Source organism: Ursus americanus, chromosome 22, assembly GCF_024610735.1.
Source record: "Ursus americanus isolate L20-20 chromosome 22, mUrsAme1.1.p, whole genome shotgun sequence".
NCBI classification, from domain to species: Eukaryota; Metazoa; Chordata; class Mammalia; order Carnivora; family Ursidae; genus Ursus; species Ursus americanus.
The window spans coordinates 27289180-27315018 of NC_142148.1; the positions used below are offsets into that span (position 1 = coordinate 27289180).

Here is a 25839-nt window from a genome sequence, read left to right on the forward strand (position 1 = left end):
AAGAGGTGACATGTGTTCACTTTCCTTAGTTTTGTCTATGTTTTCCTGTTGTTTTTTCCCTATTTCCATCGCCTATTTTTCCCAGACTTTCTCCTCTTTTTATTTGACCATATGAATAAGAGAACTCAAATCCTTTGCAGGGTAAAATAAGTAGAATGTAAGAAGCCATCAATGATCAGAATACATTTAAACTGGGTGTGGTTCACAGTCTAACAGAGCTCTCATTAGTTTGTAATTTCGTATTTTAAATAACGGTTTCTCCTTTAAAGAAAATAATTTGAATAATACCTTGAATTGGAAGGTAATCTGTTATTTTATAGAATTAATAAAAAGTGTTTTTGTTATAAAATAGCAACTGTTTTTGTAATCAAATTTTAAATATCTTTTAACGTTCCTTCTAGTTTGTTAAATACAGCTAAGGAATACAGACAACATGTTCTACACCCATGTGCTTATGAGTAAGCGAGGGCCATTGGCCAAAATCTGGCTTGCAGCTCACTGGGAGAAGAAACTCACAAAGGCTCATGTATTTGAATGTAATCTAGAGATAACCATTGAAAAAATTCTTTCACCTAAGGTATGTTATTGATTAAAAATATAGATTAAAATTATAAATAAATAAGATTTATTTATAAATAAAATAAAATTAAAATTATAAAACTTCCAAGGAAGTTTTACTTCTGAAATGGTCTTCTCTCTTTTAATTCCTATAACGTTTATTACCTGAGCTTAAACAAATGTCAGTTTCTGTTGGTAATTACTATTTCATACGTTTATCATGAACAGATTGGACCCTGAAGGAGAAAGGTCATGTTTTATACGTGTTTTGTAATCCTTATTCCCTTAACAAAATACAATCTACATCATATAAACCAAATAAGTACTTCTTAGAAAAATAGTGAGCGAATGAATATGGAGAGTAGAAAAAAATGATTGAGTATAAATCAAAATATATATGAAAATACTTCAAAAAGTAGCATGTTCATTATAAAACACTATAATAAGATATTAGAATTTGCATTAAAATATTGTTTTGTATATTTTTAGGTTAAGTATTTTTCTGCTTGAAAGAAGAATGAATGATAATTGAAAACCTTCCATGTATCAGGCACTGGGCTAGGCTTATGTTCATTAGATTATTTAATCTTCACAACAACCCTATGAAATGGGCTTCTTTTAGCTTCAGTGAAGTGTGGTGGTGAAGAACATGAACTTTTGAGTAGTCAAATTGAAGTTTCATTCCTACTCCATTAGTAGTTGTGTTACTTTGGGCATGCTTTCTGAGTCTCAGGTTTTTTTCTTCTGTAAAAAGAAGATGTTGTCAAAATTATATGAAGAGTCCTTAAGACAATGCCTGGCACAAAATAAGTGTGTAATAAGTTGTAGCCATTATTAACAAACTGAAGTTTAAGAAGGTTGAATGACAGCCTCAGTAACCGAGCCAAGGCTTGAACCTGAGTCTGCCCGACTGCAGAGTTGATATTCTTCCCATGAAACCAATAATAACATATTTCACTTAAATGGTATATGAGATTCTCTTCATTGAATAAGAACGAAAGTTCATCATTTTACAAGATGAGGTAAAAGTTAAGTAATTCACTTGAAATAAGAATAAGCAAAATGTCTGCTTTTTAAAGAGAAGAAATACTATGATTTTATAATTTTCAAACAGCGTTTATGAGTCTAATTCTCAACATTCTTATACTTTAAAAATTATTGAAAGGTAAAAATTGCACTTCGAACTTCAGGACACCTTCTTTTGGGAGTTGTGCGAATCTATAATAGGAAGGCAAAATATCTTTTGGCAGATTGCAATGAAGCATTGCTTAAGATGAAGATGACATTTCGCCCAGGTATACTTGCAATGTTGATTTGTCTCACCTATCTTCGTTCCCTTTTGCATCTTTATTTTGGGTGGGCTCTTTTAATTGGTGGTGCTCTGTAATTCCAGGGTGTATAGTGAATATAAACTTCCTTTTCACTGATTCTAAGTTTCCATGGTTAAGGACAAATTATATTCTTTCCCTTGCTCTTTTCCTGTGTTTGCAGGAAAAGGTTATACTTTCAAAAAACTTGTAATGTTCCTGCGTATTTACATAAAAAATATACGTAAAGCTACCACACTTATGTAAGAAATTATGATCCAGTTTTAATGGATTTCTTAGTTTGCTGTATCTGTTTTTGCCTTTATGAGATGACTTAGAAATAATATAATTGACAAAACCCAGATATCATAATTGTCATTGTTTTCAGAATTCTCAGGACTCTAAGCAGCATGCTATTATGAAATATTATAGAAAATCTCTAGGCATTCCAAAGTGCTGGATGTTTACATGTGTCATAAATATAATGCCTTTAAATTTAATTTAAATACATTCATTATTTCTACCTTGTATTACAGTTATTTAGGTACAGGCCTTGCCTCTCATACTAGTTTGCAAGCTCCTTGAAGGCAACATCTTTGTCGTATTTATTTTCTGAATCTCTTATAGTACTTGTCTCAGTGCCTTGAACATACTATTCCCTCAATTAATACTTGTTGAACTGGGGTTGACTGGGATTTTTTTTCTTTATTTAAAATATTTGTAGAATCTCTATATAAGTTTATACTCAATCAAATATGGTTCTTTTGTTCATTATTTCATTTATATAATCCACAGATATTTATTGATCCCATACTTTGTGCCAAGCACTATTTTAGGCTCTGGGATACAAGGACAAAGAAGGCAAATAAGGTCCCTTTCAGTTTGGTGAGGAAATCAGATAATGAAAAAGTTCTTTTAAATTATTACAATAATTATAGATTGTGATTGTGCTATGCAGGCATATATATAAACAGAGTATTACAACAAAAAATAACAGAAAACTTTACTTGAGTTAAGCTGATTGGGAAAAGCCTTTCAGAGAGGATAGAATTTAAGGTCAGACTTGAAGAATGAGTAGTACCCAGCCATGTAAAAAGTCCCTGAGGGAATAGCATTCCGGGCAGAGGGAACCATGAGAGCAAAGGTCTGGAGGAACAAAAAGGCCAGTATGGTTGGAGTCTAGTGAATGAGGGAAAGATGATACTGATAGGTTTGTAGGGCTGCGGAGGCCCTGATTAGAAATTTGGATTTTATTTAAATGCACTGGGGAAGTCACTAAATCATTCTAAGCACGGGAATGAGCTGATCTGATTGCTTTTTAAATATTTTTAATATCACTCTGGCTGTTTGTAGAGAATGGACTGAAGAAGGGCAGGAGTTGAGAGTTTCTCACTTATATAGCATTATTGCTCACTGAATGTGGTTTTTGATTCTTTTCAGGACTGGTTGACCTTCCAAAAGAGAATTTTGAAGCTGCTTACAATGCTATCACACTGCCAGAAGAATTTCATGATTTTGACACCCAGAATGTGAAGTAAATTTTATTTATTTTCCTTCAGTTTGATTTTCTTGATATTTTGTTGTTTTCACCTTTATATTTCATGAACACAAGTGGAATCTAGTTAACAACTGAAATACACATGCAGTTGACAAAGATTTAAATTCAGTGTGAAATTTTGAAATACAATGCCAAAAATGTATCATTATATTTGCTGAATGCAGTTTGCAATATTGACAGTATGTTCATCCATTCATTCAGTGAATATTTGTTGGGTGCTTTCCATATGCCAGGCAGTGCTCTAAGCACTAAGGAGATAGCAATAAGCAACAGCTCCTGTCTGCATGAATCTTACATTTTAGACAAACAATAAACAAATAAATAAATATATAATATGTCAGGAAATGATCAGCAATATGAAAAGAAATAGGAAAAAAAGTAAATAAATGGCAGGTTGGTCAGGAAAGCCTTTTTTTTAAGGTCAGAACTGAAACGTGAAGGAGGTGTAGGAACAAATCAGTAATGTGGGGAAGAATGTTCCAGGTAGAGCAAGTGGGCAGGCCCCGAGGCAGAACACATTGGACATTTTCAGGGAACAGCAGGGAGGCAAGTGAGACTGGAGTGCTATAAATGAGCATCTGAGTGGTAGGAGATGAGGTCAGAGAGGTAGCTGGGGGTGCAAATGATGTAGGGTGTTGTAGGCCACATTAAGGACTTTTATTTTACTTTGATAGGAAGCATAGGAAGGTTTTGAATAGGCGGGTGACTGGATCTGACTTGATTTCAACGTGCTTCCTCAGGCTACTTACTATAAGGGGGAAAGGGAGGAAGCAGAAGCCTATGAGAAGATTATTTCAGTAAGAAGTCCAGATAACCCCCCCACCCCCCCACCCAACCCCTAGCCCAGGGCCCCTGCCCTCAGGAGCTGTAGGGGAAACTCCACCCCAACTCTTACCAGGAGCTACTAGGGGTAGAGCCCAGCATTGGGAGGGTCTCCCCGCCCACACCAGGCCATATCCCCACCCCCCAATGATCTGAAAGTGAAGGCCCAGGAGGGCATTGGTGGTTGAAAAGAGTTAGTGCCTTGGGTGGGGGATGCCAGGACTCATGACTGGGATGGATAGGAAGGGGACATGACAGCCCTGCCCTGTCTGTGGGAACCTGAGGGCCCACCTGGGAGCACGTGCCCTCCCCCCAGCAGCCCACAGATGTGGGGTCAGGATGCCTGGTCTCTGTGTCCTAGAAGGGACCCTCCTGTGATCTTTGTCTGGTTTTTCCTTAATAAACGGTACTATCCCCACCAAAAAAAAAAAAGAAGTCCAAGGGAGAAATGACAGTGTCTGTGATCACTGTACTTCTCAGTCTTCATGTTATCAAGGTGGTAACAGTCAAATTATGAATATATTTTGAAGACAGAGCCAACAGGATTTCCTGAAGAATTGGATATGGCTTTAAGGGAAAGAGAGATGACAGTATGATTTGGGCATGAGAATGGAGTTAACCACCTAATGAGATGAGGATAACTAGGGAATGGCAGGTTTAAGAGGGGCAGGGTAAAGGCTAAATTAGGCTTTAGACATAATTTTTGAGACGATTGTTGCACATCCAAGGTGAGTAGGCAGGTAGTCGAATATCTGGGTCTGAAATTCAGGAAAGAGGTCTGGATTGGGATATATAAATTTGAAAGTTGTGAGTATATAGTTGGAACTTCACCCATGAGTCACAAGAGACCCCCAGGGAATGTGTGTAATTTTTTAAAAAGAGAGAGATCTGAGAAGAGAGTGTTGGGTCATTCCTAGTAGCTAATAGTCTTATGAGGAAGAACTAATAAAGGAGATAGAAAAAGAGCAGCCAATGAGGTAGGAAAAAAATCAGGAGAAAGTAGGCCAAGAGAAGACTGTTCCATGAGGGAGTGAACATCTGTTTCAAATGTGGTTGGTTAAGGTAAGTAAAATAAGGACTGAAAATCGACCACTGGATTTGGCAACCTGGAGATCATTTGTGGACATGCATGCATAATAAACTAGTGGTTATAAATAATACTATTGAGAAAATAAAAGTATTTTTATAATAAAACCTGTTTTTTGTTTTAGGGGTTTGGGGTTTTTTTTCAGTATACTGCAAAATCCTTGTGTTCTGTTCCCATGTTTTTCTCAATCTTCTGTTTCTCCATAGTGCTATTGATGTTTCAGAACACTTTACTCAGAACCAAAGCAAACCGGAGGAAATCACACTTAGAGAAGATTATGGTAATGATCTACTTTTCCAAGCTGGAAGCTTTGGTGAGAATATTTGGAAATTAAAATTATAAGCTATAATCAATTATATTTGCATTTTTGTACTGAAACAATATCAATAGAAATAGCTATCTCTACACCAGCAGAAATATCTTCAGAATGAATCTCTTGTTGGATAAATGCAACTCTCAGTAAGTTTGCCTTCACCTTTTTCTAAAGAGGTGTCAGTACCAAGACTCGGTCTTAGGCTATACACTTCCCTTCTTAGTGTACAGCCATTTATTGCATACTTACTATATGTAGGTGCGTCATAGGCATAGGCAGTACAAAGTTTGCAGAAGCATTTCCTGAAGCAGCTTCAGGCTGGGAAAGAGACATGCAAAAAACCATTTACGGTAGCAACTTATATATAAGGTTTTACATGTGTGCTGCATATAGTGTGCCTTCAAAATACGATAATTCCTTCAGTATATGATGATATCAATTGTAAAATAACAGATTTTAACATGGCTTGGGATTGAGGAGGAAATACCACATGCTAAATACATACTCACTGATTGTGAAAAAGAAACTATTGAGTGTATTTTAGAATTGAAGCCGTGTAGTATTTGTTCTTTTTATGGCATTTACCTCTGTCTTGTACCATGATATTATGTACATCCTGTGTTGGTCTGAAACTCCATGATGATAAGATCTGTGTCATTTTCATCTTTGACTCTCTTATGGTACCTGGAGCAGTGAACATAGAAGGATGGCCAAAATCTGTGTTTGGTGGGGGAAGGTGCTCAAGGCAGTAATGCTTGAGCTACATCTCTAACCTCCACTTACTCTCCGTCCATAACTCTTATGATCCATAGCTGTGTCCTTAAATGATTTGGTGCAGGATGAGTTTTATAATTTTTGTTAATTTCCAGTCTGTCATGGAATGATACTTTTGTAAGACTTAAAAAAATTGATTACTAGAAAAATTAAAAGTTTAAAAATCAAAATATATGGTCCAATTTCTGTTATTAAATTAAACATATATAAAATTACTCTGTGAAATTGCTATAAAACGTTCTAAACACTTACCTCTAATTTGTGTATTTACTCTGTCATGGACAGGACCAACCCACAGACCATACTTTGAAGTGCATGGATCTCTTACTCTATGTAACCCTAAGCCTTAAAATGTAATACATTGGTGAAGAGTTAATCATGTTTCCTACTGCCCAAGACACTCTTTACACATTTCCCTGTAAATACTACGATTCTTCATTAAGACTGAAACTTCAGGATCACCTTTTTTCTTTAAGATTTAATTAATTAATTAATTACTTTGAGAGAGAGGAGAGAGCTGGGGTGGGGGAGGTGAGGAGCAGAGGGGGAGGGAGAGGGAGGAGGAAAGAATCTCAGGCAGACTCTGTGCTCAGTGTGGAGCCCCATGCGGGGCTCGATCCCACAACCCCGAGATCATGACCCTAGCCAAAACCAAGAGTTGGACGCTTAACTGACTGAGCCACTCAAGTGCCCCCCAGGATCACTTTTAACTACACTTTCTGTAAACTTCATACCCACGCTGATTTACAACAACAACAAAAAATTGGAAATGCCTCTTAGGTCTTCTTTCTACTTCCCTAGCCACCAACATAATTCACCAGTACAGGGGTGCCTGCATGGCCCAGTTGATTAAGTGTCCGACTCTTGATCTCAGCTCAGGTCTTGGTCTCAGGGTTGTGAGTTCAAGTCCCACATTGCTGAGCATGGAGTCTACTTTAAAAAAAAGTATGTATATATATGTGTGTGTGCGTGTGTGTGTGTGTGTGTGTGTGTGTGTGTGTGTGTGTGTGTATCTTACAAGTGCTAAAGGCCTGGAGTACTATAATACCCTCCTACACATCTCCCAGTCTCTTCCCACTTTCTATATATCTCTGCAAGAACAATTGTCCTTAAATTCCTTTTTTTTTTCATATCACATTCCTCTACTTAAGTATCTTGTGTTCCTATGACTTACTTTAGACACCCCTGCCTATCCTCAAGGCCCTCTACCAGTTTATCACCCTCTTTGTTTTATCAACTTTGTTTTACTCTCACTACAGAGTTTTTGCTCTAAATATCTTACCAGCTAACCAATACAATTTAGCTGTTCTCAGTCTGTGTCTCCTACAATTCAAAAAAGGGAAAGAACATGTTCTTAGTATACCAACAGACCTGAGTTTGAATCAGCTTTCTCTATTGCCTTGCTGTGTGATATTGGGCAAATTACCTAGCTTGTCTGAGCCTTACCACCCTATTTGTAAAATTGAGATACTACTAGCAACCTCAGAGAGCTATTTCCCTTATTCCCTCCTTCAGTCCTTTTCATCAATAAGTGATTTTTCTCTCCTTCAAAAACTAGCTCAAACCTAATGTTTTCTGAGAAACGTTTCATATTAATACATGCTATTCTGAAATATAATATAAGATTGAAAGCAATGATTATTTTTTAAATTTTTTTGAGTAATCTCAGGGTATCGTGATAGTCAGTGCTCAGAATACAGTGTCTGTTCATAAATGTTATTATCTTATTGACCAAGGCTGGTTTTTCTTTTGGGAGCTTTCAAGCTGCTTCTGGAAGATCTGAACATATTTTTAGGTTTTTTGGTTTTGTTTTGTTTTTTAAGTCAGTCTTCTATTGAGCAAATCTTCAATCCAGTGCACTGAAGGCTGCCTTTTTCAACTCCTCCTTTCTAGGAGATGTAGGCCTATAGAAGAATCTTAATATAAGTGATACTTCATTATTTTCTTTACTGACTAACACTAACTAACGTGCATTGTTAGAGAGAGGGAAGAGAAGACCAACCCCTGTCTGACCTCTGGTTTCAGACTCCTGGACCTAGGGATTCAAATCCAAGAAAGGGAAAGAATATACAGCCAATCTGGAAGCAAGTCAGTTTGAAGGAGGGAGTTCATTTTATCTGCTGCCATCAGTGTCTTAGGAGTTTGCTCTCATAAGTTGCCATTTTGCAAACTATTTTACCAGTGAAATTCTAACACTGATACTGTCACTGTCTCTGCTAGGTTCAGATCCTGGCTTTGTCATTTATTAGGGGTATGACTGTGTGCAAATTATAAAACCTTTCCATGGACATGTTTCCTTGTCTGTACAATAAGGATTATAATAGTATCTTCTGTTACATAATATAATGCATATAATAAGTACTCGGTTAATATTAGCTGACTGGGTTTTGTCTTTTTGACTGCCACATCTCCAACAGCCAAGCAGATTGCCTAATACCCAGTCATTCAGTAAATATTTTTTGAATGAGTGTTATAAGCCCATTCTTTAATAGTTTACCTACCTTTCCGCTCCTAAGAAGACAGATATGCTTCTTATTTTTTAGACCTCCATTATGGGTAAACAACACAAGCAATTGTACTTGAAATAATATGAAATAATGCTTGATCAAGCAGGACATGACCTATCTAATGTAGAAGAAATTATTCCACTGCCAATAATAACCCTCTGGGAAATTGTTAAACTGAATCACAACTAAAAACTATCCTAATGTTTTTTCCCTATTGCTTTGGAAAAGTGTTAGACTAGAAATCCAGTCTCTGCTGATTAACTGAGTGACATTAGTAGACAATTCAAATACGTTTTTTAGCTCTCATTTTTCTTATCTGTAAAATGGGAGGGGCTATCCAAGAAGATATCTGAATTTCCATCTAACCCTAAATCTCTATGTTTCTACGGCTAACTCAGTATTAATGATACATATTTATTTAGGGGAGGAAACTGAAATTCTCAGAAGACATAGCTTCTTTGATGACAACATACTGCTGAATTCCAGTGGTCCTTTAGTTGAACATAGTTCTGGAAGCATTGCTGGAGAAAAACCTCTGTTCTATGACAGTGGAGATGGATTTGGAGATGAAGGGGCTGCAGGAGAAATGATTGGTATGTTGTCTGGTTATATAGAAATTAGATATTTATTTTGATCGTACTAGAATGTATTAATAGGTTTATCAGATCAAACTAAAATTTCAGGTATCCCCCTGTGTCATATAAATTAATATATTTTTTATACAGGTTTTCAAAGTCTATGGTGTATTTAAACATTTAGGCTAGGTCTAAGTGAATAACCATCTAAACACATTTTTCATATAGGTTATAAAATACTACTTGTTTTTATTTTTAGAAATTCCTAATTTTTAAAGGGGAAGGAGTGGAGTAAATATATTCCTCACAAAATATATGAGATCATATATTAGAAAACATTGTTTTCCTTAACAGAAATTGTGAAACAGCGAAAGGATCTGTCCAACATTTTATTTTATAATTTTATATTTATATTATGATGTTATTATAAAATAATCATAGAAGTAGGGTAGACAAAAACTGGGAAATCTAAATACACATATTTTAAAGATAGTGATGGTTAAATAACAAATCTTTTTTTAATTTTCTAGTTTACTTTAAAAGGCTAGTTATTGCAGATTTTTTGAAATTTCAAAATTATGAATAATAGTGGTTCTACCTTAAATCTCCACCAAAGAATTTGAAAGCTTTTACTTATTGATTTGAAATCTAAGCATGGCTATGTAACAAGGTTACTATCTTGGTATTAGTTTAGTAAATATCTCCTGAAATTAAACAGCTATTTAATAAAGGAAAGGAAATGATATATATAAAATTTTATATTATCCTACTTGAAATATGATAGTCTATGTAACCAATCAAATCTACCTAAGTAGGGTTGTGCTTTATAATCCTTGCATACAGTAATGTCAATATAGGTTTAGTGAACAAATGACAGATTCAACTCTGTATGACGAAAGTATTTATTGTGTTTTTCAAGACAATCTACTGCAAGATGATCAAAATATCCTGTTAGAAGACAGGCATTTGAACAGAGAAATTTCTCTGCCTCCTGAACCGCCTGATACTATAGTGGGTATGATGAAATTATCCTTTGTATAGAAAGTGAGCAGATACTAATATTCAAAGTAAGCCTTATAACTGTGCAGTTTAAGTAGCAATATAGTATATTGAAAGATAGTAAAGAATGTTGTCCCTCAGACTCTCTTGAGTCTGACCCTAGACAACATGGAATAGGAAACTAGACTCCGAGAAAGGTACAGCAATGGTATTTAACCAGGATTGGGTTTATTTGGTATGAGAGCACATTTAAACACTCTGCCAAAATACTGTGCTTTTGAATCATTAAAATAATGTGTTACATGTTCAAAACATCAATAATATCTGATATTAATAATGGTTATTAATTATTAATATTGTCATTAATTATTAATACCATATCAGCATTAATATAATTGGACAATCTGTATACAATTTGAGAAAAATTACAGATGTGGGGATATTTTCTACATGAAATTCATGTGACGGTACCTCAGATTATTTGAAGTCTTTCTGATTTTTCCTGAGAATTAAAAGCACGAATAGCCCCATTTTGATTCTTCACTCTTTTTGATGTTACATTTCCCACCTAACAGAAATTTAAAATGTAAAAAGAGAGGCAATTTAAGTTTACTTACGGTTCTTTATGGGTTAACTAATAATTATGTGATTTAACAGAATACAAGGTTTTAGCAGACATATAATCAAATTTATGTCAGTCATTTATTATGGTTGCTACCGCTGTTTCTACTAAGTCTAACCGTAGATGTCACATTACAAAAGAAGGTGATGATACTTGACTCACCTAGACACTATAATCTCTGTGTCTCTTCAACTCCATTAAGTACATGATTCTAAAAATCAGATTTGGCTCCAGTTAGCAATATAAATCTTCAATTATCATTATCTTTTGGTTGCATTCTCATACAAGCAACTAACTTATAACATAACCATTATTTTTAAAATATTTTCTAATAATTCCTTTTATGGTGATGTTATTAGTGGAACCAGATAATCCAGAGTATATATGTGTACCTGAAAATGGAAAAATGGATGAAACATTATCAAATGAAGAACAAGGATTTACCCTTGACCCAATTGATGTTTCAGGTCAGACTTATTCTTGTTTTTATTTTTATTTTTTATTTTTTAATTTTTAAAAAAGATTTCTTTATTTGAGGTGTGAGGGGCAGAGGGAGAGAGGGAATCCACGGCAGGCTCCCCACTGAGTGTGGAGCCTGACAAAGGGCTCGATCTCACAACCCTGAGATCATGACCTGTGCCGAAATCAAGAGAGTTGGCTGCTTAATCAACTAAGCCACCCAAGTGCCCCTTTGTTTTAATTTTTGATACACTACTGTCTTTTACTGTGAGATAATCTGTGAAATATTATAGAAGGTAGTCAATCCAGTAATAACATTTGTAATACAATAGGGAAAGAGTGTGGAGGAAATTTGAGGTGATCCTTTCATTTTAGTTAGTCGTGGTCAAGCCATATACTGAGTTTGGGAAACTGGGAAATCTAAAACTGAGCTCAGCGCCAGTAGTTATTGAACCATTACTCTCTGTTGGGCACAGAAATGAAGAAGACATGGTACCTGCTTTTAAGAGGTTTACAATCTGATTGGGAAGATAGATAAACATGCAAATGAATATAAAATAAGGCAGAATAAAAGGATCAGAAGAGACGCCTATGCCCTCTAACATTTAACCTCATGCGTATTTTTAGGAATAAAAGATAAATATGAATCTAATATATAAGTTGACCTTGTAAGGGCATCATAGTTTTAAGTAGTATGATTGATATGAATTTCAGTTATAAACTCAGGCATGCAAGGAATAAAGCGTTCAAGTTTTTTTCTTTACTATATGCAACTCTGAGCTTCTATCTCACTGGGTTAGCAAAACTTTCAATCTGTACAGTTCCCCTGTATGCCCTAAGCCATGCAGTGTCAAAATTGGAGGGAGGGGTGTGGCAGGTAGAAAGGAAATTTTGGTCATCAGCCACAACAGTTTGTGGTACCCACTAAATCCAGCCTATATAGCCTCTGGGGTCATCACACAGCCAGCCCTCCTGGGATCTTGTCACATTCCCAGCATTTTACCAAGGCACATTACTAGGCAGGTTACTAGTTCCTTCTGGCTCCATCTGATCTCAAACCTCACCCATTCTGGAAAATCTGATCTTCCCTTTTTGCATCTTTACTAAGGAAAAGCTTAACTTCTGCTTTCTACCTGGTAAAATTATCTAAAGGAGTGAAATCCCTTGGGCCTAGCTACCTACTTGGAATTTGTGTATGAATTTCAATGGAGGAGGGAAAAATATACTGGACAAATATAAATTAATGTTTCAAAATATCTTGTTATATGGATGTATTGAGGAACTTCAAAATTGAGCAGCTTCCCTTATCATATCCTCTGTTCCACATTTCCTCACTTGTCTGCCTGCTAGGTCAACAGGGTCCCTTCTAAGTACTTTGAAGGAACACTTTACAAGATACATCGACTCTTGGCTGCTCAGATACTCTAGCTGTGCAAAAAAAACCCTTTGAAGCATGATTTTTCAGTAGAGAGAAAGGGATTTTCTTCCCACAGCAACTCTGTAGGTTGCATTGTGGTAGATAGATATGCGGTGCCTAGAATATCATTTTACAAAGCAGTACAACCAATCACATTTGTGCCTATTTCTTATATTTAGACATTGCTGAGAAGAGAAAAGGCAAAAAGAGGAAATTGCTCGTAGATCCAATCAAGGAGATCAGTAGCAAAATTATGCATAAACAGCTTACTTCCTTTACGGACACGCTCATGGTTTTGGAACTTGCACCTCCTACCCAAAGATTGATGATGTGGAAGAAGAAGGGAGGAGTGGACACACTTCTGTCAACTGCTGCCCAGGATTTGACTCATGCTGAACTGAAAATGGTAATAGTTTTCATCTTTTTACTTAGGTGCAGTGTTTGGTTATAAATAAATAAATGCATATTTACATTCACGTATACAACAGAATAAAAACTTGTAAAAAAAATACCGCCTTACTTTTGAGTTAATTTGCTTGATGTGTGTGCATGAATTATAGTTTTCACTTTTTAGCATATGTGCTTGTATTTTATTGAATTGTTTTACTTATACAAAAACAAGAAATAAAAATGTATGTTTTTACAGTTGTTTACAAAATGCTTTCTGTCCTCTGGCTTTAAACTTGGAAGAAAATTGATGCAGAAGGAATCAGTAAGGGAAGAAGTGGGAAGTAAAAACATAATAGGTGAGACATCCTAACTGTTGATGTTGAGGGGAATGTTGTAGAAACAAAAATGTCATTTTACATTTCAAATGAAAACGGGATCCAATTCCATATTCCCAAGTATAAATGCTATCTCTAGAAGAGTATTTCAACTTAAACTGTTACATCAGCAATGCCTGCAGATTAATTTTTGTCCAACAAGCTACATTAAAAAGATGAGGTATATATACTATGTGGATTCTTCCTAAATTCACTCCTACCTACCTCCCCCATCCCTACAGGAAGTACTCATAAACCTTCAACAGATAAAACGACTTTATCTAGGAGGATAATGTTTCACTTTAAGACAACTAATATGAGAAGTCACCTAGTGATAAGAATAACATTTAAACAATACAATTAACCTGAGAAATAGATACTTCCATCCATCTAGAGGATACAGAGTATTAATAATTACTGATTATTATTGTGACTATTATAAAGGAACAATAAAACCAGTTTTGGTAGTGAGTGAATCTCTGCTTCCTGATCACCTGTCCTGAAGCATTAAAATCTACTGAACCATACACCAAGATGGGCTTGAACTATCCATGTTGTCTTGTGAGTGCATGTGTTGGAGTGAGTGTGGAGGAGATAGTTGGTGGAGGATGGGGAGTGGAGCTGATAAGAAGCAGACAAGGGGAAAGAGAAGATAAATGCGTGAGACTTGGGAAACTATAAGAAAGTTTGTACACCCTTTGCTTAAATTCTTGGATTGCAAGTTTTCTGTCAGGTGCTTTCTTTTGTAACAACCAGATCCCAATTTAAGTTTGAAAGATATTTTGGTGAAATCTTCTATACTTCCTTAATAATTCAGAGACCTCCGTGATGAAAGAACCAAATTTCCAGCAAGACTTAAATCAATCCAAAACTTGGAAGGATGTGATTGATGGATCTAAGTGTAGCTCTCATGAGGATATCAATAAAAATATTAATTCTGAGGTAAGTTAAAGATAAATAAAAATATTATTTTTCTGACACAGAGTGAACCTTGAGACTCTGATATATCTTCTTACATTTATAGTTTATATTTCATCTTATCTTATTCTGTAATTTGTTTAGTAAGTGGCAGTACTATGAAAAGCATGATTTTCATCTACAGAACAGTATTTTCTAGAAGCTTTGGATATTAAATCACAAGATAAGTGGTTTCATACTGAAACATTTTGCATGGTACATCAAATATTGAATCCAGTTATATCCTGAGAATCCTACTGGGCCCCACATTCAATATATCATGAAATTTTTTAGGACTCTAGACAGTGCACCTATGTTTTGTTTCTGATCATAAATTCACTCTTCTCACCTCTAAGACTTTACCTTAGCCTTGAATCCAAAAGACTATCTAAAGATCCATGACCAAACAAAATTTAAAAAAATTTTTACTTGAAGATGTAATTCTTATTCAAAAAACATAGTTATTTAACAGCATCATTGGAATCAATGTGCTTTAAAATATATTCCCCATTGTCACTTTAGTGGTTGTAGAAATGTAAATATTATAGCCAAACCAGATAAAAATAAACTAGTACTTTTCTGGTTTGTTCCATCATCACTGTATTTTGATAACCACTCAGGGAAGTCAAAGTCAATCCACGTTGGAACCCAGTGCCCTTGGAAGGAAAGAAAATTTCATAATGCATTAAAACAACATATTTTACTAAATATTTGATAGTATACTGGATATTGAGATATTGGGTTGCCAGTACTGTCTTCCTTATTTGGGCTCAGGCATTTCTTAGAGTGCACCTACTGAAAATTATGATCAGGCAAGCTTGTTTAGTTCATGATTTTTTAACATATGAAAAAAATAGATTTTCCCAAGTGCTTTCCCAAGAACTTGTATATCAATCTCTCTTGACCCTCTTAACTCCTTTACTCTATTTATGCTTTAATCTTCAATTCCATCCTTATTCTGCTTCCAAAAATGGTGAACAGATGTGAAATATAATTAGGAATGGGAAAACATTGACAGGACAGAAAAAAATATTGATTCTAATTAATCATTTTCAAATCTTCATTAGACATTTTTTATGTAAAGTAACTGCAAAATTGAATGTACCTAAAATGCAGAATATTCATAGAAGTTAAAAGAGAAAAAAACATAGGTCTCCACAAACAACGTAGATTAAAGAATAAAATGCAGCTCCTTATATTCATTAAAAATTTTTAAAGCTGAAATGAAAAACCAAGTACCCTTTGTTGTAGGAGGCTCCTAACTTGAAGACTGGTTAAAGACAAAAAAAGGGCCGACAGCTTCTATAGCAATGAAAAAAGGAAATGATAAGGAATGGAGAATTTCTGACTTTCTCTTTTTCCTTCTTCCTTTATGCCTTTGCTCCCCTTCCAGAGGACCGTTTGTCTTCCCTTTTGCCAGTGACAGCTCCAGCAGTGGTGGCAAGAATCTTGCCATGGCCCTACGTAGGGATATTAATATCCCTTCCCCCATTTTCAGCCATCTGTTTATAGTTCTCCTTCCTCTGCCTCCTGGTACTGGCATGAGGATAAAAATAGGGGTTGGGGCTAGACAAAATGCTTCAAAGGAAAGTGGTCCCAGCCACACAGCTATGAAGGTGTTTGATATGAGGTCTGCAGTGGTGAAGGAGGTAGGAGTGGAAACGATATGCGGCAAAGAGGGCAGGGATGTGCCGGTTCTTCATTTGTGGAGGCATATGGAAAACAGGGGCAGCCTATATGGGATATATCAGAAATAATATTTTGTGAATGCAGGTAGTATTTTAAATTAGTTTTAGAAATGAGCATTCATGTGATTAAAGCATTTAACAAAATAAAATTGTTCCTGTGATTACTACTACTGCGATGACTTACCTATCTTTCCCTAATTTGCTTTAGCAGGATATTGTTGAAATGGTATCTTCAGGTACTGAGGAATCCTCTTTAATGAATGCCATCTTAGCACAAGAAATTGAGAATTGTACGGTGGAGTTGGTAAATATATGCATAGTCTTGAGAATGTTCTTAAAAACTTTGTTCCTGGGGTGCCTGGGTGGCTCAGTCTGTTAAGCATCTGCCTTTGGCTAGGGTCATGATCCCAGGGTCCTGGATCGAGCCCTGCATTGGGCTCCCTGCTTAGCAGAGAACCCACTTCTGCCTCTCCCTCTGCCTGCTGCCTCTCTCTCTAATGAATAAATAAAATCTTCAAAAAACAAAAACAAAAAACTTTGTTCCTAAATAGTTACCACCTTATTTACCTAAAAATTGGTTTCAGAGCTGTCAGGTTACTTTCTAGAATTATTATTTAAATTAGTGATCTCAACAAAGAGGTATGTCAGTAGTTTGATAAAACATGCTCAGAATTGCTTTGATCTTTTTTCTTTCTTTAACTTATTTTGAAACTTCAAATAATTTTAAAGAAAATTATGAGATTTCTATGTTATCAAAGGTAGTCATAGGTTAAAAATATTGAGAATCACTGTTTAAACTTATAACAGCTTTAAAGAAGCAGAGCTATAATAGAGGTACATCCTAGGGCATTTGAAATTTTACTTTATTTATAAGTGAAAAACGAAAAAACAAGAAACAAAAACAAACGTGGCATTTTTTTCCCAAAACATTATATGGCTCAAGGCCTATATCTGTCGAAGATTTCTAGAAACCAGCAAAAGAAAGTGGTCTCCTCAAAGGGCCACGATTCAAGAACAAAGCCAGAAGTAATATCCAACCCCAACTGGCTCCATAAGTATCATGTTCTTATTTCTCCAGTCTTTGTACCACTGTCCTGAAGGCATTTTTAAGATTGTAATGAATTTTAGCAAAAGTTTCTTATTGAATAATATCAAAATAGCTATTAATGCCAGTTTGTTCTTAAATAAATTATCTTTATAATGAGTTCCAAGACTACAAGATTGCTTCTTCATATGTGGAAAACAGACTGAATTCTCTAGATAATTTAGGACAGGATAGATACCTGAACTTTTTACCTGAAACATCTGAACAGCTGAACCAGAAGTGGGTTGATTCCTTTTCGCCTTTCTCTTTGCTTCTGTAGACACAGGTTATTTTCATACGTGGTCAAGCAAACCACAACACAGCACAAGTTCAGCTGTTTTAATAATCCACTGGGCTTTCCACACAATGGATTCAGCGGTAGGGTGTCCAGATAGATCAAATAGACAGGCTTCAGCAAAGCGCACAGACTATATTTTTTTTGAGCATTTTCCTGGTTAGTTTAGTTGTGCAGTTATAGGTGAAGCTACAGTCTCATGGATCTTTAACAAAGAGTTGGGCCATTGCTTTTTATATTTGAAAAACAGCATTTGTGTATTTAACAATATAATAAATACCAGTAATTGGGTGAACTCACTTATCCTAGGGCAGACCAGAAAGAAATAAAAGTAAATTGCACCTGGAGGGATTTGGAAAACTCTTCAGAATAAAGGGACCATATTTTCGGGTCATTCCCTCTGGAATGTAAGAAAGGAAGCTATATAGGCTGGACCAGGAAGCCAGTATAACTGGTAGGAGTGAGGACTCCGCAGTCAGTCCCCTTAGCGTCAAGTGATTCAAAATATCATCCAGAATATCCTGGAAATTTCTGAAATCATTTTGGAGTTTGTGAAATTGAAAACAGATAGTAAGTGTCTGGCCTCCAAAGGTACACGTGAAGTGACATTTGACAAACAGTGTACCAGTGGTAAGGGTGATTGCATGGTCAGAGCTAGCCTAGGAAAAATTATAAAGTAGGTCAGTTCTGTGTCACCTTTCTCCCCCCACCCCCCACCCCCTGCACTTTGTAGACTTGCTCTTTTGTCAGATTCATCAGCACCTTTCCTATGCCCAGTTCCGTTCTTAGCTCATAAAGTGTTAGTTGATAAGAACTTAGAGTGAGTTCCTGTGAAGGCATTTCAACTTGACAATTTTTAAATATTGAGGTGTTTCAGAAGGTGGCTAAATTTTAAAGACTGAGAAGAATGAATCTATTCAGATAATATGACAGGATCTTTTTGGACAAGTTACCTTTGATATCAAAAAGGTTTTAATCCAATTGTACACAGATTGCTAAACATCAGTTATTAGTTAGAGCTTCTGTATCACCAGGTAAGTTTAGATAAAGGCCTTTACAAGGCATTTTTTCCTGCTTTATGTTTATTCCTGTCAACTCAGTTCAAATTGACCAGAGCCGGGATAGTCCTAACCAAAAAGTCACTGCTGATTTTACTTTTGAGAGTAAGGTCTTAATGCTCTTGGATGCATTACCAGTAAAGACTGCAGAATCTCCTACTCTGGAGCCCCTCATTGCCTAGGTAGTGTAGATATAATCCTGCAAAGACTGATATATATATGTATGTTTCTGATTCTCTCTATTTTCAGACTATAAGCTCTTTATTTAGCAGGACCCAGTGTTATAGTCGGGTTTCTTGTAGCAGCTAACACTATGCTTGGCAAATAGTAAGCATTTGGTAAAATTTGTTTAAATGAAATATTTTATCAATCATTCAAACAGGAGTCATCAGGGAATGAACAAAATATTGAGACAGAGAGATGGAATCGAAGAATTCTTCAGATGTTAAATAGTTTGCGGGTAAGATGGTAGGGTTCGTCAATCCTATTTTTGTTTTTAAAAATAAAATGTTGATGTCAATCTTCTAGACATTAATAAAAATGAAATCTCCTTCTTTATTTTTTTGTTGAGACCAAATTCCATTAGAATGAAATGATTTTGAGCAGTATACCCAGGGCTAACTGTGGGAGTTTGCTTTTGGTGCCTGCATATTCTAATCAACTTCTTACCTATACTCATGCTCCTAGACATCTAGTCTATGCCCCATTCTTGTGCTTAGCAGGATATCAACTAATTCTGTAAATGGAACTAAGTTTATAGCAGTTTAAAAGTAAACAGATAATTTTAAAACTTAACTTATACTTAGGGGTGCCTGGGTGGTTCAGTCAGTTAAGTGTCTGGCTCTTGATTTTGGCTCAGGTCATGATCTCAGGGTTATGAGATAGAGCCCTGAGTCGGGCTCTGTGCTGGGCATGGAGCCTGCTTGAAATTCTCTCTCTCCCTCTGCCCCTCCCACCTCCTTCCCTGCTGTCACTCTCTCTCTCTCAAAAAAAATTAACTTATATTTTTATCAAAATAATACATGTATATAATTTTTAAAGTTAAATAGTTCTATGCTATAAAGCTTAGAAGGAAACACAGAAGTTTTTTGTCCTACCTTCCTTATTCCTAAGTCCTGCTCACCAGAGGCAACTATATTAAGCTGTTTCTTTTAGTATTTATATCTATATTTCTAATTACATGTTCTTACTGTTCTTTCTTGGTATTTCAGCTTTAAATTTTATCTGTTGGCTTCTTTCAATGTAAAATGAAAATTTAGCTTAGTTATAGCTTTTTCACCGCAGTCTGTTTTTAGCACAATATTCAGTGTTTACAGTGTTACAATTGTAATAGTTATGATATAGGTTTGATTTTGACAAAGAGCCAAAATATCAGTGGTTTAAAAAGATAAAGTATAATCTGGTATAGCCGCTATGCTGACAAAGTTGTCAGAGACCCAGGTTACCTTTATCTCATCTTCTTTATTCTCAGAACCAAAAATGGCTAAGTACCATGTCTGCATTCCATTCAGCAGCAAAATTTCCTTTAAGGTACAACCAGAAATTGTGTGTATCACTTTTCACATTTCATTGCCCAGCACTTACCACCTTGCCACATCTAGCTGGGAAATGTAGTCCTTATCTGGCAACCTTGGGCCCAGCTAATATATTCTGTTATTATGAAAGAAGACAAGAATGGATGTTAAGGGACAATCAGCAGTCACTGCTACAAAGACTATGTAAAAATTAGTGTAATTACATTTCTTTTCTTGTCAACTTCATAGTGGGGTTTTTTTGGAGTTAATCATTGCCTCATTTTCCCCATTTTCTTAGTGTCTATATACTCATCATTAATTCTTTTCTGAAATTCTCTGACGATATAATGAAACCCCTTTCAGTATACTCAAAGGTGTCAATTAGTTCATCAGTTCCAGTATGTTTTCTTGAAGATACTCCTTCCACAGCTCATCATCCTCTTGTTCTAATTGGACTAGCTGCTCTCTAGGTCTTTTCCACAGTTTTTGTCTTGGGACATTCCTTTATCATAACATGGGAATTCCTTTGTCTCTTTCCTATATTGTTTTTCCATTTCTCAATGCTTTGATCTTCGTTTACCTTGAATTTTTTGGTGGTTAACATTCTTTCATAATAACCTGAGATAAAGAGTGCATAGGAGATAGACACTACGTACAAGTCTGAAAATTTATTTTACCTTTAACTTGATCATCTCTGAACATAGTTTGAAAATAATATCTTTCAGATGTTGAAGGCTTTGTAACATATCTAGGCTTCTTATGTTGTTACTGAAAAGTTAGATGCTGCTTGGTTGGCAATCCTTTGTAGGTGACCTTCATTTTCTCTCTGGAAATTTTCAGGTCTTTTCTTTACTCCTAGTGGTCTGAAATTTCATGATGATGGGTTTTGATATGGGTCTTTTTTCATTTATTGTGCTGAGCAGGTAATGGGTTCTTTCTTCTGAAAGTTCATGTCCTTGAACCCTAGGAAATTTTATTATATTTCATAGATTTCCTCCTGTTGTTAATCTGTTCTATCTTTCTGGATTGCCTGCAGGTCAGATGTTGGGTCCCCTGAATTACACCTTCAAATTTTAAAAAATCTTTTATCCCTTATATTAATTCCCCTTATCTTTTTATTTTTTTCTACCCTCTAGAAAATGTCTTCAACTTTATCTTCCAGTTTTTATTGAATTTTATTTCTACTTTCACCTTTTTTGTTTTCTAAGAGTTCTTAGTTATTAATTATTCTTTTGCTTTGTAGCATCCTAATCTTTCCATTTATGTATTTAGTTTTTTAACAGCTTTATTGAGGTATTATTAACATACAATAAACCATACCTATTTAAAGTATACAGTAGGTAAGTTTTGACATTGTGTGTACACCTGTGAAACCATCACCACAATCAAAATAGTGATATATCTACAACCCCAAAAAGTTTCCTTGTGCCTCTTGATAATCCTTTGTCCCATCTCTCCCACTGGTCCCACTCCCCCCTTCCTCAAGCAACCACTAATCTGCTTTCTTTCAATAATCCTCCTCATCATGTTTTATGGATACAGAGTCTTCTCTTTCATAGGTTATAGTTTTCTTCTGGTCCCTACGTTGTCTCTGTTTGCTTAGTGATTCTCCTGAATGTTAGTGATGCTCTTGAATGTTAGAAATTAAACTCAAGTGTCTGGTAGATCTTTGGTTATCTGTTCTTATTTAAAAGTGAGACGGCAAAGGGGTGCCTGGATGGTGAAGCTGGTTGACCATCTGACTCTTGGTTTCGGCTCAGGTTGTGATATCAGGGTTGTGAGATCAATCCCCACCTCGGCTTTGTGCTCAGCGAGAAGTTTGCTTGAGATTCTCTCTCCCTCTCTCTCTGCCCTTCCCGTTCGTGCTCTCTCTCTTTCTCTCTCTAAAATTAAATAAATAAATCTGAAAAAAAAAAGGAGTGAGACAGCAAAAATCAGATTGGAAGTTATATAAGCAAGGGTGGGGCTTGTAGACTTATGGTCTTAATAGTGAGGTAATTGGGCCGTGCCTCCTCCCCCCACACACACACTTGCACACACACAGGCACCATTATCTGTAGTCCCCCTAGACCCCGGCCCCCATGGTCAGTTTTCCCAGCTAAATCTTCAAATCTACTGCCCAGGAGATATAAGCAGGATACTGGTGGTTCAGGCACCAAGAGGGGGAGGGGGAGAACTTGACTGTCTCATTGTTTAGCTTGTAGAATTTCACTTAACCCCCAGCTTGTGATATGACACTTCTCCAACATCCACAGTGCTTGGCGTCCCAACTCTAGAGCCTCAGTGGTTGAAATCTCTAGAAAGGCAACTTCCTGCCTCCTGGCAGGGTATTGGAGTCATGATCTCCTGGTTCAGTGAAGTGGTAGAGTGGATCGGAGGGTCTAACAGCTCCCAAGTAGACTTCTGAGGAATTCTTATCTCCATCTTATAACATACTATTGCCTGCAATTCCTGAGCTTTGCCAAGGCTCTGTAGCTCACACTGGCTTGTTTTCTGCTGGCTTTCCTCCCTGCTGGCACTTAAGTTTAAACTTTCTCTACTCTGCTAAGTCAGTCAGTCTTTCACTTTATCTCCTTCCTTTGTCACCTTTTATTCTTTTACCTTCATTTTAGAGGGGTTTCTAGAGGGAACAGAATACATAAGCATGTGTGCTCAGTCTTGCACATTGGGGTGTTTTTCAAAGGGATTCAAGCCAGTCAATCCACATCTTGTCTCCTCAAGAGGGAATAAGCGAAGGTTTGGCATGCCATCTCTGAAAGGCTGTTGATACTGATCCACTCCTTTTGTTGAGATAAAGTATGATAAAGTATTTAATTTATCAGTTTGCTAAATGTTGTGGACTAGCAAAAACAACAAGAACAACAACTACCCAAAAACCTGTATATGATATTTCTAAAATACCTCACAGCTATCAAAGGAGTAAGAAGCTCAAGGGATACTGGCTAGTATTCATCACAGTATTTCTAACTAAGAAGACTATACGGTACTTCTATTCTAGATTTCTGATTCCAAGTACTAGTCTTCATAAAAGGAGTTATCTTTATCCATAATTAAATACTTTATTGTATCTCAGTTTTTTAGTAGGTTCGTAGGTGCCCTGTGGTGAATCCAACATCTTTTTAGTCTGTGCCAAGAAACTGGGAGATGTTTATATATTCATATTCCTCTGCCACTGAGATATAAATATAATTTTACATTTATCACTAGAGTTGTTTATAGTCACCCCCACCTCCCAGTACCTTTAAGGAAAAGAAGCCTGATAGGGCTGATAATTTTCATTGTATTTGAAGCCTCCCAAAGTCCTGCGGATTGTTTTCTGCCTGCAAGTCTAAACTAACTTCACTTTCCTCAAGAGCCATTTATGTTAACATCAAAATTTTAAAAGACCTAACATTTGTATAACACATAAGAAATTTGTATAACACTTTAAGAGTTCTTTTGCATGCATTTTCTCAATGAACCACGCTTACACTCAATGACCTATAATGTTTTTAAAGTTTCCTAATGAGTCATTTGCATTTCTCCATTTTAGGATTTCACACTGACTTATCAAAAATATCAATATTTTATTCATTATGCATCCACAGCCTGCTGTACTTTTAATAATGTTGTTTCTCTTTCCTTTCTTCTTTTCTAATTATTTTCCCAGGAATCCAACAAGATGGGAATGCAGTACTTTAGTCTGATGAAGCTTTGCAGAAATAGTGACCGAAAACAAGCTGCTGCCAAATTTTATAGCTTTCTTGTCCTAAAAAAACAGCGGGCTATTGAGCTGAGCCAGAGTGATCCCTATGCAGATATTATAGCTACAGTGGGACCAATGTTCCATAAAATGTGAAGGAAATCCAGAACATGCAGATTTATGTAATCATTGGAATTTCTGTGTAGATTGTTCAATTTAATGCAGAAACTGTCTGGAAGCAGCGAAAGGTCTGATCCATTTCATATACAGGCTCACTCCTATTTCCTTCAGAATAATCATAGCCAGAATTGGAAACCTACATGCTTACAGAAATACTTAATTGTAGCTAAGTAATATTTTTAACTTAGCTAACTTGAATGTATAGTATTTGCCATTTCCCTGACTTGAATGTTGCATTTAGAATACATTTGTAAAATACTATGTGCCTTCAAGAAACATTTAAGGATATTTTTTAAAAAGCCATTTTACATTGGATTATTTACTTAAATTTTATGGGCATAATTAGTAATTAATACTTTCTTACTCCCCCACAGACAATAATTTATTTGATTCTAATGCAGATCATCCTTGATTTGACCTAATACTATGGTTTTTAATCTAATATCTTAATTTAAAGGTTCTTAAGTTTGTCTTTGTTTTAAATTATCTGACTGGCTTTTAGTCTATTTATAGGTCATTTAACATTTTTATTTATTATTTAATGATTATTATAACTACCATTCATTGTCAACAAAACTAAATCTGCTTATGTTAAAAAATTAGCGGACACTTATTCAGCATGTTGTCTGCAGCTGCAATTCAAGTAAAGGTCATTAAAATAAATGTTCTTTTACTTGGTGTTTACCGAGCATATTTGACATTAAAACTATTGTTTTTCTGTTTTCTTAGTTGAAGTTTGAGTTAGGAAATTTTCATATAATGCTCCGTGAGCTCCGTAGTATACTATAAAGTGAAGCCTATAGTATGCTCTTCAATCCCATTGTATCTGGAATTATGCTACAAATGAAATTCTAAATGGCTTCTTTGAATGTATTAATTGTATAAGATTGAAATGTCAAAATTTTCTTTTTTAAAAATGTCTTTTATTTTTTGAAAGATACATCATTTAAAGTCCCCTCAAAAGTCTTTTATTTTTGTAATTAACATGTAGAAAAACTGACTTTTTCATTTTGGTGCACAGTTCTGTGAATTTTAACGCATGTCTAGATTCCTGTGACCACCACTACATTCAGGATACCAACAGTATCATCACCCAAAAAACTCCCTTGTGTTATCACTTTGTAATCACTCCCTTCCCCATCCTAACTCCTGGCAACCACTCTTTTACATGACTATAGTTTTGTCTTTTCAAGAATGTCATATACACGGAATCAAATAATACGTAACTGTTTTGAGACTGGCTTCTTTCACTCAGTATGCCTTTGAGATTTGTCCAAGTGGTTACACTTATCAGTGGTTTGATACTATTTATTGCTGAATAGTATTCTGTTGTCTGGATATACCACAGTTTCTTCATCCTACCCCCTGGAGGACATTGAAGTTGTTTCCAGTTTTGGACGATTGTAAATGGAGCTGCTACATACACTCGTGTACAGTTTTGGTGTGAGTATAAGTTTATTTCTCTAGGGTAAATATCTAGGAGTGGGATTGCTGGGTCATATGGTAAGTGCATATTTAACTTGATAAGAAATTATCAGATCATTTCCCAGAGTGGATGTACCTTTTTGCACTCACACTAGCAGTATGAGAGTTACAACTGACCCTTTCTTACTTTTTAC

At 35.7% G+C, this 25839-nt stretch overlaps 1 protein-coding gene across 2 annotated transcripts; it reads left to right on the top strand.

Moving 5' to 3' along the window:
- Nucleotides 1–433: 433 nt before the first annotated feature.
- RAD21L1 (RAD21 cohesin complex component like 1) lies at nucleotides 434–24449 on the top strand. 2 transcript variants are annotated; one of them, XM_045810199.2, is made up of 13 exons: nucleotides 434–577; nucleotides 1724–1853; nucleotides 3306–3399; nucleotides 5539–5645; nucleotides 9349–9519; nucleotides 10421–10516; nucleotides 11482–11589; nucleotides 13178–13404; nucleotides 13645–13744; nucleotides 14580–14704; nucleotides 16616–16711; nucleotides 19227–19304; nucleotides 24008–24449. In XM_045810199.2, the coding sequence occupies exons 1-13, from the start codon at nucleotides 434–436 to the stop codon at nucleotides 24194–24196; spliced, it is 1665 nt and encodes a 554-aa protein (XP_045666155.1). In that variant the 3' UTR covers nucleotides 24197–24449. The 2 variants fall into 2 exon arrangements, with proteins under 2 accessions (XP_045666155.1, XP_087710043.1); XM_087853917.1 differs by having other exon boundaries at nucleotides 16619–16711.
- Nucleotides 24450–25839: the final 1390 nt, after the last annotated feature.